Source organism: Aythya ferina (assembly GCF_964211825.1).
Source record: "Aythya ferina genome assembly, chromosome: 20".
Taxonomy (NCBI): Eukaryota; Metazoa; Chordata; class Aves; order Anseriformes; family Anatidae; genus Aythya; species Aythya ferina.
The window spans coordinates 1342747-1356178 of NC_140318.1; the positions used below are offsets into that span (position 1 = coordinate 1342747).

General features: G+C 44.5%; 1 protein-coding gene across 4 annotated transcripts in view; it reads right to left on the bottom strand.

The window, feature by feature from the left end:
* Nucleotides 1-1180: 1180 nt before the first annotated feature.
* Nucleotides 1181-13432, bottom strand: part of NEK6 (NIMA related kinase 6) — a 134105-nt gene continuing 121853 nt past the window's right edge. For all 4 annotated transcript variants that reach the window (XM_084493716.1, XM_084493715.1, XM_084493718.1 and 1 more), the window contains exons 8-10: nt 11195-11289; nt 5873-5986; nt 1181-1810 (exon numbers count right to left, since the gene is read on the bottom strand). In XM_084493716.1, the coding sequence (XP_084349842.1) occupies nt 1700-1810; nt 5873-5986; nt 11195-11289 (320 nt within the window). In that variant the 3' untranslated portion in view covers nt 1181-1699. The remainder of the gene's footprint in view (nt 1811-5872; nt 5987-11194; nt 11290-13432) is intronic.

The following is a 13432-nucleotide window of genomic DNA, read 5'->3' on the forward strand; positions in this document are numbered from 1 at the left end:
ATTTCCTCAATCTCTCATGAGAGCAGCAAGATCAACTTTCTGCTGAGAAGCCTCGATAAAATGGCACCTTGCATTAATGATACCAACATTATTCACAGCAATTAATAGCTTTTCTTTGCTACCTATATAAATACTTCAAAATTTGATGGAAAGTAGTTGAAGATGGCACTGCAGTTTTCCTTTAAGTAGAGAAAATTAGGTTAAAAAAAATCCACTAAAAGCATATATATGTATGTAACCCTCTAACCCTAATCTTATTTCAAAAAAAAAAAAAAAAGATTGTATTCTTTTCTTAAAGAAAAAAAACAACAAAACAACAACAACAGAAAAAAAGGCACAGGCTGCATTTGAACTGTCACACACAAATCTACATTTTGGCATTAGCCACCGTCACACATGGAAGCAGCGCTGTAACAGAACAGGCTTATTTATTTCCCCCGCTGTAGTCCTCAAGAACACTAAGTGCAGCACTGTTCCTCTGAACAGGCAAATGAAATGGAAACACTTGAACGTGAATCCAAGTTTTGTTCCTAAAGCAGTGAATATTTTTCATTGACAGTAATGAAACAAATCATTGATTCAATGAATGAATTTAGTTGGTTGAAAATTTTCATTTAGTTAAAGAAGATGACTCCTTCAAATCAGGTTGAGATTTTTATAAAAATTCACATTCTGTAAATTAGCTTTCACAGTTATATAGACGGGGCTGATCCTTATGTAGAATTAGATACACAAAGCATTTTACTTACTTGTTTTTTAAATGTTTCAGAGTTTAAAACACTGCTTTGCTTAAATTTTACCTATTGGTACTTAACATACTACTGAATGTGTAAAAGTATCTTCCCCAAAATCTAGCTGTATTAAACACTGGTTTTCAATACGAACTTGTAGTCTAAAAATAGTCACAACAAATGGGAAGATAAATTTAGAGGAATTATTTGCAGAAGCATGATAGTTTGGGGTTTGTTTGTTTTTTTATTCCCCTCCCCCAGCTATATGCTGAATTCATCTAATTGGCTGTAGCCAAATGAACAAGTAAATGCATCAGCAAAATATTCACTCTTAAGTTTTCAGTTAAAAAAAATAAAAAAATCATTAAACAAATGCATTTCTCTCCTCCCAAGCCCCTCCCAGTTTCTAAGTCTGAAGAGGAGGGAATTAATAAAAACACATAAATGGATGCTTTAAAATACACAAAGTAAAAATTGAATTCGCTATTAACCATTTGCAGAAGAGGCAAAGTAGCAGTTATACAAATTACACAAAAATCTACTGTAATTCTTACATTAGTATAAAGTGATTTCACCAAAGGAATTATTTCAATATTTCACATTACAGTTAAGATAGAAGAGGCGTGTCAAATGCTCTGACACCCTTGTTAATATAATCTATCCTAGATTACACACGACAGTTTTAAGAAAGGACCCTTAAATGATCTACAACTGTAACATGTTATTGGCCTAAAAACAAAACAAAACAAAACAAAAAAAAATCACTTGCAATACCTCACAGAATCTTCACTTTAAAGCATGACCACCTTGTAAGAGTCCTTGTCAAATAACCTGCAGAAATAATAGAGCATCTTGCTACGAGTGCTCAACCCTCTCGCTTGCGTGACTAGGCACCAGTCGGTTTCATCTGAGAAAAAAATTCAAGTAAGACTAAGCTGTGCTGGCTTTTGAGAGTGTTTGCAGATGGTTCAAGTGCTGGAGGTCCAAACATGCATTTGTTTTGCTATTTGGTGCACGTAACCAATATCAGGTCTTTGATCGGGATCGGGGTATATGCACATGCTGACCAACTCCCGTAGCTGAAAGACAGAAAAACAGGCATGCAAACACGTAAATGAATCAGCTCGGTTCTCCCTGGAAAAGGCTTTGGGGCTGTTTGAGCACTGGGCTGCCGGGCAGGAGCTAGGAGCCCTTGTACACGTGGATGGTCCTGGGCAGACTGCAGGCACACATTTGTTCCCCCTCCCCTCCTGCCCCATGGAAGGACTAGAGAGACCCTTTTCCACCAAACCATCAGCACAGGAGCTTTAATCCACACATCACAGCGGATTTTGTGTCATTTACACTGCACTGCTAGCATCCATACACTTGGTGGGTTCGCTGTTCATTGCTCAGAGATGTCGCACGGCTCCAGAGGGCCCAGCAGCCGCCTGGCTGCTCCATCGCTCCTGACTCTGCGAGTTTCAGAGCTTTAGAAGCAAGCAGAAACAGCCTTTTTTCTAGTGGGATTTTTGATTTGCTTCAGAGAAGTGGTGAGGCTGACCAGTGCCATCAGGTGAGAGCAGCTCGCTCAGCAGGGCCCGTGGCACAGCAGGGGCACCGGGAGCTGGGCACCAGGGGCAGGGCAGGGGCAGGAGCAGGACGTGCACGTGAGGAAGGAAGGACTGAGCTTCCAGACGTCCAGGTGAGCCGACAGACACGGATGGACGTGTCAGTGAAAGGGGAATCAGAAGAAAGTAGAAGGAGGGGTTTAAAAACCTGTCCTGACAGAACTCTCCTGTACAGCAACCGTACGCCCCACATCAGCCTTTTGTAACCAGCCGGGAGGGTTTTAACGTAAAACATCTGAACAGCACCTCTGCCTTCAGACACAGGATGCCTGAGCATGGCTGTCAAACACCAGTGTTTCCTGGAAAACCTTTGTGAAGGAGAGACTGGTCATTGATTATGTTTAATAAATAAAATGCAGAAGGGTGAAGTCTCCCCACCTCCCTACACTCTTTATTGTGCACATGAAAGATTGTAGCTTTTAATTATACAGACACTGAAAGCTGCTCGTACCCCCGAGGCATAGGGAGAAACAGCCTTGAGCCTCTGATCTTCTCACATCCTCCCAGTAGCCACAGTGCCAATTATTTTAATGGTAATTAAAAGCATGACCATACAGCTATCAGGCACACATTTCAGCTGCATTACTGAACGTACCCAAATGAGGTTTCAGCTCTGTGCAGAGCCAGGCCCCGTGCTGCAGGTTGGCGCAGGGGCTGAAGCCCACTCCAGCAGGATTTCTGGGGGCAGTCAGCACGTGGGCAGGACGGCGCCAGGGGCACACGTCCCACGCAAGCAGGACGCACCATAACGCTGTCGCTACCTCACCACCTCCTGATCCTGCTGCAGGCACACACAGATATAAAACCTGGCCAGCCCATCCTCTGTAAACTCAGCCCCGCTGTCCCTCTGGCCCTGTCCCTCTCTCACTCCTGCTGTGGTGACCTGTCTGATTCATCTGGGGGCACGTGGTGGTTTGTAACAGCTGAGACCCCAATGATTTAACACGCACCTGAGCCCTGAGATGTCCACAACAAAGCACCCACAAACAACCACCGTGCTTCTAAAGCTCTGCCCGAAGCCTGCGCTCCCAGTCCAATGTATCCACGCAGCAATGCGCTCCCAGGCAAACCAAGGCGCTTCGGCAGAGTGGGGAGTTCTGTTCTCAACCACCACGGTGCAGGCACTTCACCATCAGCTGTAAGGAACCGGGAGACCACGCTCTGATAGTCAACCCATGACTAGTAAGCTTGTCTCCAAGAGAAAACTAATCCTGGCTGGAGTCCCAGCTCCTCCTGCTAACAAAGAGTAAGCCAGTTCCTCGTGAGACTGGGCTGAACAAAAGGCGACAGCCAGGAGGACACCACTGAAGGGGAGCACCATTAAAGCAGGCATTTCCCATAAATGCTCTGCCTTGTCCATGGGAAATGATGCCCCATGTAAAACACTCGTGGGTCAGCAGCTGGCCTGCAGCCGAAGCCTTGTTTTGAGGCTGCCAGGTGAAGGACAGACGTGCTGACGGCTCCAGAACACCACAAAGCTGGTAGCTTGGCACAGCCTAACCCACATCCCTGCCCTGGGCTGGGAGGATGCGAAGGCTCTGCTGCCTTCCCACATCCCTAACAACCCTGCTGCAGGGACAATATTAGGGTGGCTTACAGAATCTGCCCTTTCCATCTAAGATGAAGACACTCTTCAAGGAAAACACACACGTCCAGACAGAGGTAACCAACTCCTGCCCATCACGGGAAGAACAGATTCCTTCTGGTGCAGCTTGCTGCTGCCGGGAGTGCTGCCACATTTCTGAGACTTTCAGAAGGACCCAGCCTGCATGGCTGGTAGAAGACACTAACCCACCTTTGTCTTTGTCTCCCCACTCCAAAATAATCTCCGAAGTCCAATCTTTAAAGCCACCTAAAGCACCAGATACCACTCGTGGTGGAGCCATGTTCTAATACTCAGAATTAAAGCTCTTTGTGGTTGATGTAAGCAGCAGCAGCTCATACAGCGAGCTAAGCTACAGCCAAAGGCACAGCCCTCCTCAGACTTTGTCAAGCATTCTGTTAATAGTGTATGAACACCATCTGGAGTCTAGTTCTCTGGGACCTGGCGCCTTTGAGCTTTAAACCATCCTTCTCACCCTGGATTGTATCACTACACTACACACACTCTTTAGCACTGCCAGAGGGAAGCAAACAGACAGTAATTGTAAAGACAGGAAACACATCTGTCAACTTACACTAATTCTTGCTGCCAGCAGGCATATCCTGAGATGCACGCTGCAACAGCATGGCGAACGGGAAGGCACAGAGCTGGGACTTGCTGCCACGGCAGCTTGGGAAAAAAATTCCACTTTTCCACAACAGTTCTCGAATAATCTCACAATAGCTCTTTTTTGCTATGTAACTTACGTAGGCTGTGTGGTGGCCCGGAGGACAGCACGACACCAGCCCCAGGGGACTGCATCGTGGCTCAGGCCGGAGTGAGGCACAGCTCCACGCAGGCTCCTCCACAGCCCTGCCTGAGCGACTCACCCCGTGCAGCACCACCTGCAGCTCGCCCAAACTTGGTGAAACCTTGGTGTTCTTACTCCTCTTTTAAATGCCATTAAAGGGAGTTCATTATGTCCAGTCCAGGGAAAAGCACTCCTGCACCCCTCTCACCCCTGTGCCCCCCAGCGCGCAGCAGCCCAGATGCTGAGCAGGTCGGGCACGAGGCTGCCGCTACCTGCTGTGTGCGGTGTTTGCCCTGAAGCCTGCCTCCTGCTCCTCAGAACTTTGAGGCAGAAATAAAACAAAAGAAAACCCGTGAAGGATACGATGAACATTCAAAATTACATTAGCCATTTCCTTTCAAATAGCAGGCAACTGTAACTGAATGAGGAAGTAAGGAAAACAGATGGTTTGTCAAGGTAAGGAAAAGAAAGCTTAAAAGAAAAAAAAGCAAAGCTCAAACAGGCCCTGCCTAAAAAACACCACGGGTGTTTGCAGCTGGAAACATCGCAGAGCAAGTATGCAGAGTGGATTTTTTTTTTAAGGTAGACCAGCTGAGCTTCTGCTCTCCATCCCTTCCTTTCATATGAACAAAACCCAAACTTCAACCCCCCCACACAGAGCTGGTGTATTGACACTTACTGTGTTAGAGTAAGCGACTTTCCTTCCCTCCCCCTCTATTTAAAAAAGAAAGAAAGAAAGAAAGAATTCCCCTCCTTGTAACAAACTGAAATCTACATAAACAAAAATTTAAGCGCTGGTTTTATGGTATGTTATTTTAAGGGAAGGGAAGCAAGGAGAGGGCTTTCCCACGGTTCATTGTTGTTTTTTGCCAGCATAACAGACTTTCAGTATCAAAATGCTCCCCATGTTAAGAAATCGCATTAAGAAAATCTTTTCTGTCTTAATTTAGCTTGTTGATATTCAGACATCACAACAATAGCTCCCTTAGCCAGCTATAAAGGCACCCGGGGCATTCTCTCTGGCCAGCCCCTGCTCTACCTTAGACGGGGGCTCTTTTTCTCCCGGCCTCCTCTCCTGTGCTCGGGGAGGTACCTCACAGCACCCCCACATTCCCCTCCAAAAATGATCCCAATTTACCTTTTCAGAATAATGTTCAGCTGGAAGAGGTGGGTAGTCACATTGCTCTATTTTTTGGCAAAGAGAAAACAGGTTCATTTTATCTCCATAGAAAGGACTCTGAAGAGCTGCCATCTGGAGAGAAAAACAGAGAAAGCGTTTCAGAAATGGGAAAGCTTTAATAGCCCTCAGTACTGCCGATTTGCAGGAGCAAATTTCGTTCTTTGACTGTGAGCAAATGCTGCCGCCGAGGTCAGACAGCTCCGCACACCGGAGGGGCTCCCCGAGGCCCCGCTGCCCTCGCAGGGGGCGCAGAGCTGTGGCTGTGTCCCCAGGCCCCGCTCGGCCACCACCTTATGGGTCCCCCCGAGCCATCCTGCAGCAGGCGGCCGGGGGCAGCGGGCTCTGGGCAGGGCTTGCACTGCCTTCCCTGCACGCACACGGAGCCACGCATCTCTCCCCCCTGCACCTCATTACACGGCGAAGTCCCTACACGTTTTCCCATCGCTGTGGTTATTTGCCAAAAACATTTCAGACGTAGAGCTGTCTGTAAACAGCGGCCCAGAGCACGCAGCACAGAAGAACCGGCTCATTTACATAGAGGAAGGGTGCTCGTGCTGCTGGGCAGCCGGTTAGAAACCAAACGGTTCAAAGAGGACTGAAAACCTGATAAATGTGTTCATCTCTTCACAAAGCAGCTCCGCTGTCTTTGATAACTGTTACGGTTTCAACCTTCCCCGGTTATGATCATGTTCAGAACAGCCAATGCATTTGCTCTCTGTGACTGGTAAATTTTTAATAGACTGCTACAAGAAATAAATGGATTGATTTTGAACATTTGGCTACCTAGAATACAAAGAACCTTTTAATGTGAGTGATGCAGTTCAGCCTTTACAGGAACAATCATCCCCTCCCCCTGCAAATTTGCTATTTAGGAGAGAGCATCCCAGGCAGTTTGGGGATCCAAACTGCTGAAACTTTTCCCCATCGGTCTGGGCTTTTTCCTCTTCAGATGCTGTTTTATTAATCCAGTATTTGCATCTCCAAACCCACGACAGATGTCTGACATAAACAGATTATTCACCCAGCACAGAGAGCACAACGGAAGGCTCTCGGTGGGGAAAAACTCCTTACAGAGCACACAGAGGCTCCTTACAGAGAGATGTTTACATGATACTTAAGTGTCAGGAAGGAAACTGCATCTCTGTGTGTGGAAAATCGCCTATACTGCAAGTTTTTAACCAGGAGGTCTAAATGAGCACTGAACAACGAGCCCCAGGAAGGCAGCCCCAGGAGGAGGGGCTTTCTGAACACAGGGGGGCACAAACCACGTCGGTGTCAGGGCTGCCCACCGGGACCCACCAGCACCACACCACGGGGCTGTGCAGGCGGCCACGAGGCACAGGAGCAGGATGCTCGTTACCACCACAGCCCCATCGCTTCTTACTCCGTGCTGTGCTGGTCCTCAAGGCTGCCCAGCACCGCGCCGCGCTGCCCTGCCTCCGCCTGACAAAGCGCCACTGGATAATTGTTGGCATTATCCACTCTGTTTAGATATTTAAAGCATTTTGCCACGAGCTGCATCAAATTGGCAAGCTTTTCATACTGAGGCCAGCTGAAGTTGATGCTTCTCACTATGTCTTTAACAGGGGGTTATTTGATAATTATTAGTCTTTTGCTCATTACCATGCGCTGTGAAAGCCATCAGAAGAACACTGTCCTGCTGCTGACACACAGCAAGCTCCCAGCAGAATTAAAAACAGTCAATACTGGATCTTCTACTCTATTATCCTGCAGTTAGGAATCATGACTGATGGATCATTAGTCCCTTGGTGACAGGCCGGCAGTGGTGAGTGGGGCAGGGTCTGAAAACGTTTGGGTTTCATTCCCAGCCGTCGGACGTGGCCCGGCACGGGGTGCTGCAGGGGAAGGCTGCAAAATTGCACTGCAATGAACATACATCAAGTGCTAAGCAATGCAGGACACGCTAAGAGAAACTATACTTGGTCTGAATCATAAAGACTTCTTTAAAACAATCTAAGGTTATTACATTTCTGCCTTGCTAACCTGCAACACGCATTGGCACAATGAATCCTGAGCCTTACAGAAAAGCAACAAGAAATGTCCTGGGCATTTGTTTTCATGCCACTTATCCAAGGTTATCTTCCTTCGTGCCTCCCGACTAGCTTTTTTTGCACAAGGCTCTTTCAGCGATATTTATCAGATATCCAGAGTGGCATAAAAATGGCAAAGCAGAATATCCCAAGGTACCCAAAGCACTCTGAAGGACACAGTGAACAGAGTACAGAGCTCCCAAAAACATTTCAGGAAAATCACAGGCTTGTTCAGTTTTCTGGCTGCAGTGCTCCAGCTGACACAGCTTGCAGTGTTTGCTGTGCCCGTGACATTCACTGTGCTTGGCTGCAGGCTGAGAGAGAAGAGGAATTACACTTGTAACAGCTCGTAACCCGCAACAAAGGGCTGACCAGCGGCTATGGCTGTCCCTCTCTGCAGTTTCACCCACCATTATCAGCAAAACAGCAATAATGAAGAGCCTTTCCTCATAAGCTTTATAGACCCGAGGTTGAATAATTGAGGACTGGTTTGTGGGCTGCACCCCAATGGCAGGCAGCAGCCCGGAAAGCCTCGGTGCCTGCAGCCCTTCCCAAGTTTTTGACGGCAAAAGGGTGAAGTTATATCCCTATTGCAGTCATAATGGCAACAGGCAGACCAGTGGGGAAAAATTACACACTGCAATTAGAGCTTCTAATCTCCAATTAGAGATTGATAGCAAACTGCTCCCAATCAGCAGAACAGAAGAGGAGAGCCCAGCACGCAGGACTGCTCCAAGAAAAACAACCACGGGCGCGTTACGGAGGGTGCATAAAGCAATCACGGGTTAAACAAGGTCTCCCAGATTTCAATAGAAAAATCAATAATTTCAGCCTGGTTGAAAAGGATTTTTCAATTCCCATTAACTTTCCCTTCCACATCCAATTAAGTGGTCATGTGCAAAAGAGAAGAAATGAAAAGGAAACAACAGAGGCTTCTGGGGTGGCAGACACAGGGAATTAAAGGGGGAAGAGGCGGCACCCTGGTTGTGGCTGGAACCGGTCTGCGGAGGGCCATGGCTACAGGCGCTCCGTACTCACTAACAACAGCTGATGCTTCATTTGGGTTTGCTTTTGACATTTTGATTAGAACAATTACCGCAGGACAGCCAGATCTCCTTTTAAAATGACCACCATGCAGGATGACTGGTTGAAAAAATACCTATACGGGAATCGCTGTTGGTGCTTAAATTGGTCATCTTGCCAGAACTGCTGAAGCCATTGCTTGTAGCTATGTTCTTGGAATTAACAACTTATTTTCATCCCTCCAAGTGATCTTGCTGACAGATTTCTACAGAAAGTGAGGGATGAAGACAGTTGCTACTGTATTGATAAGATTTAATAAAAATCACTGTACGGTTATGACCGTCAAAGTTAAGTGGTGCTATCTGGCATCACATCCCAAACCCCTCAACGTTATATAAGTGGATTCCAGTGGACATGCACATCTCTGAAGGCAATTTGTACATTAAAGCCCTCTGCAGCTTATCTACACAATGTATCTGGAAAAATATCAGAAGTGACTCATAACCAAACAAACATGGCTTCCTTACTTTTAAGCCAAATGGAAAAAGATTCTTATTACAAGGAATTAGCCAAGACAAAAATATGTCTCCTTCAAAGATGTATGAATCTGATTTTTAATTTTCCAAAATCTAAGAAGTTTAAAAAGTCAAGTAGCTGTTTATCTAGCGAACACAGAATTGGTAACCATCCAGTCCTTCTTGGAATTTGCAAGATCTCACAGCTCTCGTTCACAAAGTAAAGGCTTACCTACGTAGGAAGTAAATTTAAAAGTGCTTCAGATGCCAAATCTTTCACGTTACTGTAGTACTGCTACTCCTACCAGAGAATTATGTTTAGTGCACAATTAAGTCTTCTTGAAATCTAAGGAGTACTAAGACTACTGTGCCATAAGGAGACCATATTGCCTGCAACAAAAACATATCTTAGCACAACGCTAAATATTTCTCTCTGCATAAATCTGGAGTCCCATCTCCAGTACAGCTCAGTCTCAGAACTGACTCAGAGCAGCCCGATGGAGAAGGTTACCTCGCTGAACAAGCATTCAGCTGTATTAGGTGAGTATTCTTCCCAGAAGTGGTTAACAGCAACAAGCACTTAACTCCTGCCAGAAAGAGCTATATCATAGGAAAATTTGCTTTTTTACTGTCTTGTCCTAAAGGTTTGTTTAACCAACTAGCTGAATTACATGTTTAACTACAGTTGTTTTCATATCTAATTAGCTCACAAAATAATTGCATTTTCACTTATTCTCTCATTCCGTCTAGCTGTGAGAAATTGCAGTGAGAAGAAAAATTTCATCATTTCACATAATTGAAAGTAACTCAGGAAAGCATGACCCTGACACTTGGAGGTCTATTATCCAAAGAGGATGTGAGCAGTAGCCTTATAATTAAACATCCTAGGGATTTTTAATTCTCTGGGCAAGGATAAAAACTTTCTAAATGCTGACTTGCACTTTCGCTTGAATTCAAAGATGACACATACATTTAAAATTATTAATGACCACAATGTTGTTCCAAACTCTGATTTCTGATAAAAACGAAATCACAAAACCCAAAGTAGTTATAGTCATAGCACCTATTTTTAAAATGCATGTAATAAACACATGTAAAAATACTTTAAAAACTAGTTACATGGTAAGCATGCAGTTCATACGAAGTGTGCCTGCTTTGTATCTGTGCATTTGTCTGTAAGACAATGTACAATTAGAAAATACTCCAGCTATATTCTAATACAGTTAAAGGAACGGTGATTTCATGTTATATAAAAACCCTACTTTTCATTATCAAAAGCTCTCAAAATTAACATACTCCAATTGGTCAGAATTCCATTAAACAAACCAGTAGCTTACGTTAAAATAAGTCTTCTATTGTTAGAACAACTGGCATTCAGGAGAAACTATGAATACGCTGCCCTCATTACAGCTCTCCTCACAGTTAGAAGAACGAAATGCAGTAAACTGGCTTGTTTGTATCTGTATCCTCAGCATCTACTGGGACCTACTAAATTAACTTTGCGTAAGTACCATGCTGTATGGCACAATTTCTTTGTTCTTCAAGTTCAAAAAAATCACATCATGAGTACAGAGTTATTTTTTCAGAAAGTTTCTCAACAGCTAAGCTAAAATAAGTCTGACCTACTCAATTCCTGTTTCACTATACTGTGTGGTTAAGACAAACGGGGAAAAAAGTTAGAAGATACTTACTTCATACAATAAACAGCCCAAAGACCAGATATCAGATTTAAAGTTATAGCCGTTTTCATGTATTCTTTCTGGGGACATATAGTATGGAGTTCCCACTGTAAAGAAAATGAACAAATGAGGAGTTACTGTCTTAGAAAGAGACAGTGCAACCTGCATCGTACAGAAGTTTGACTTTGCTCAAGGACTAGGTTTAGCACATATTGCTCATTAGAAGAGACTGGCACAAAAATTTGGAAAGAAGTCATGGTTTCAAAGGCACATTCTTATGTAGAACCAAAAATATAATCACATGAAAAGCTAGAGAACTGCTGAACGTTACTGGAAATATCTTTTGTATTTCTGAAATTTGAGGAAAGTTATCTCCCCCTTCCAAGTACCGCCGGAGTGGCTCACGGACAGAGCTGTTGTAAACGATCATTCTCCTTTGGTTCACTCAACAGCATATGAAACTGCAAGTTAGATGTCATGAATGTACACTGCTAAAACAAGAATCCTGTGACAGCACATCCATTGAAAGTTCACTTGACATATACCGCACTAGCAGCATGACAGATCAGCTGCAGATATGACGGGGTACCCTTTTTAAGAGTTCAGGAGACCATTTACTGTAGCAGAGAAATGGAAGTAACAAGTCTGACATCAGACAGGTATTCGAAAACTTTCTGGAAGAAGCAAGATAATAATTCCAAACTTTAAAACACTGTTCCAACTCACAGTCATGTTAGAAGCTGTGGGATTTCTATCTACTTCCAGAAGTCTGTATTTTATCACAAGAAATTTACTACAGCATTTTGGACAGGACTTACAGGAAATTATTAATAAATTCCTTACCTCAAAAAGGCTCTTTTTAAAATCCTAAATAAGTTTCAGTTGTGGTACTGAAAATACAAGACATCCTGGCAGTCTCAGCTACATCAAATAATCCTCAGATACATCATTTATTAAAACATCCAAGGACTTTATACGCTCTCTTTTCTCCTGCGTCCCTGTCCCCTGTCAATTTTTTTTTTTTCATTTGGCATTCCAGTGTATCCTTCTCCTAATTAAAGACGTTTCTCAAAAGATGGCAAATGCTTCATTTGCCCGTAACTTTCAGTTTACAATTTCTTCATTCTAAACCCTGACCACAGACAGCTGAAAGATTCCTAAGCAGATGAACGGTGTTAGCGACAGGGGGGAGAACTGCCACCGCCTTCCCCCAGCTTTCCTGAAGGGGGGATTGGCACTCTGTAGGAAACAAATTACTTTTGGAGTGGAAAGCAACAACTTCCTGAAAGGCAAAATCCCCCTCAGAGCGCACACAGGACACAGCACAAACCGGGGGGCTGCTGAGGTCTCTGTGAAACCCAGGCAAAGGCACCTCAAGCACCGTGAGCTCAGACCACACTGCGTTAAGTGCACAGGTGAGCCAAAACTTATCTGCATTCCTCTGTCATCCAGAAAACCTAAACACAGGCCAGGATTCCACTGGTATAGGCACTGTACAATTCACAGGACAGAAAGATGTGTACAGCCTCAAATAATTCATGGGCACATAAACCAAGACAGAGAGGAGTAGCTGGGCACGGGGCAGCCCCTGGGCGGCCAGGCAATACTAGTTAGTACATCAGCATCCTAGCAGAGCTGAAAATCAAAGACAGAAATATTTTCTTAGGTTATTTAGTCAAAACAAAGAGCATTGATTTGAAGTTACCACCATCAATGCAACTACCCAATTTATTCCAAAGCAATGCATATATACAACTCTACTCATCAAAACAGATCAAGTAACCAAGAAAGGGGACCACTTCCCTGACTGGCTCATTTATTTGGTCCCCCAGGAGTTTCAGTAATCAGGAGCACTACATGATGAATTCAGCTTGCGTTTGCAGGTCATTCAAGCAAGAAATTACTTCACTTTCAAGGTGAGGAGTACAAAGCAAGAAAGTACATTTTTGCAAATTCTACACAGACTACAAGACGGGAAAAATAACACATGGAGATTATTATATTTCCTTGCTCAGTAATATCACATCCAGCCTAGGAGTATGCTGAACTGATGTTGTCCCAGATCTGTCTGGCTTTAATTGCCAGGAAAAGGCCTCTACATGTGGATTGGACCAGAGTTCTGCCGATAGTCAGTACTTTTTAACACACTGCAGAGTAACTTCACAGAACAGCCTGAGCAGACAGGACTCATTCAAAGAATCCAGCAAGGCTTTCCATGGATGTCTCCCCTGTGCATGCAAAATGCACACG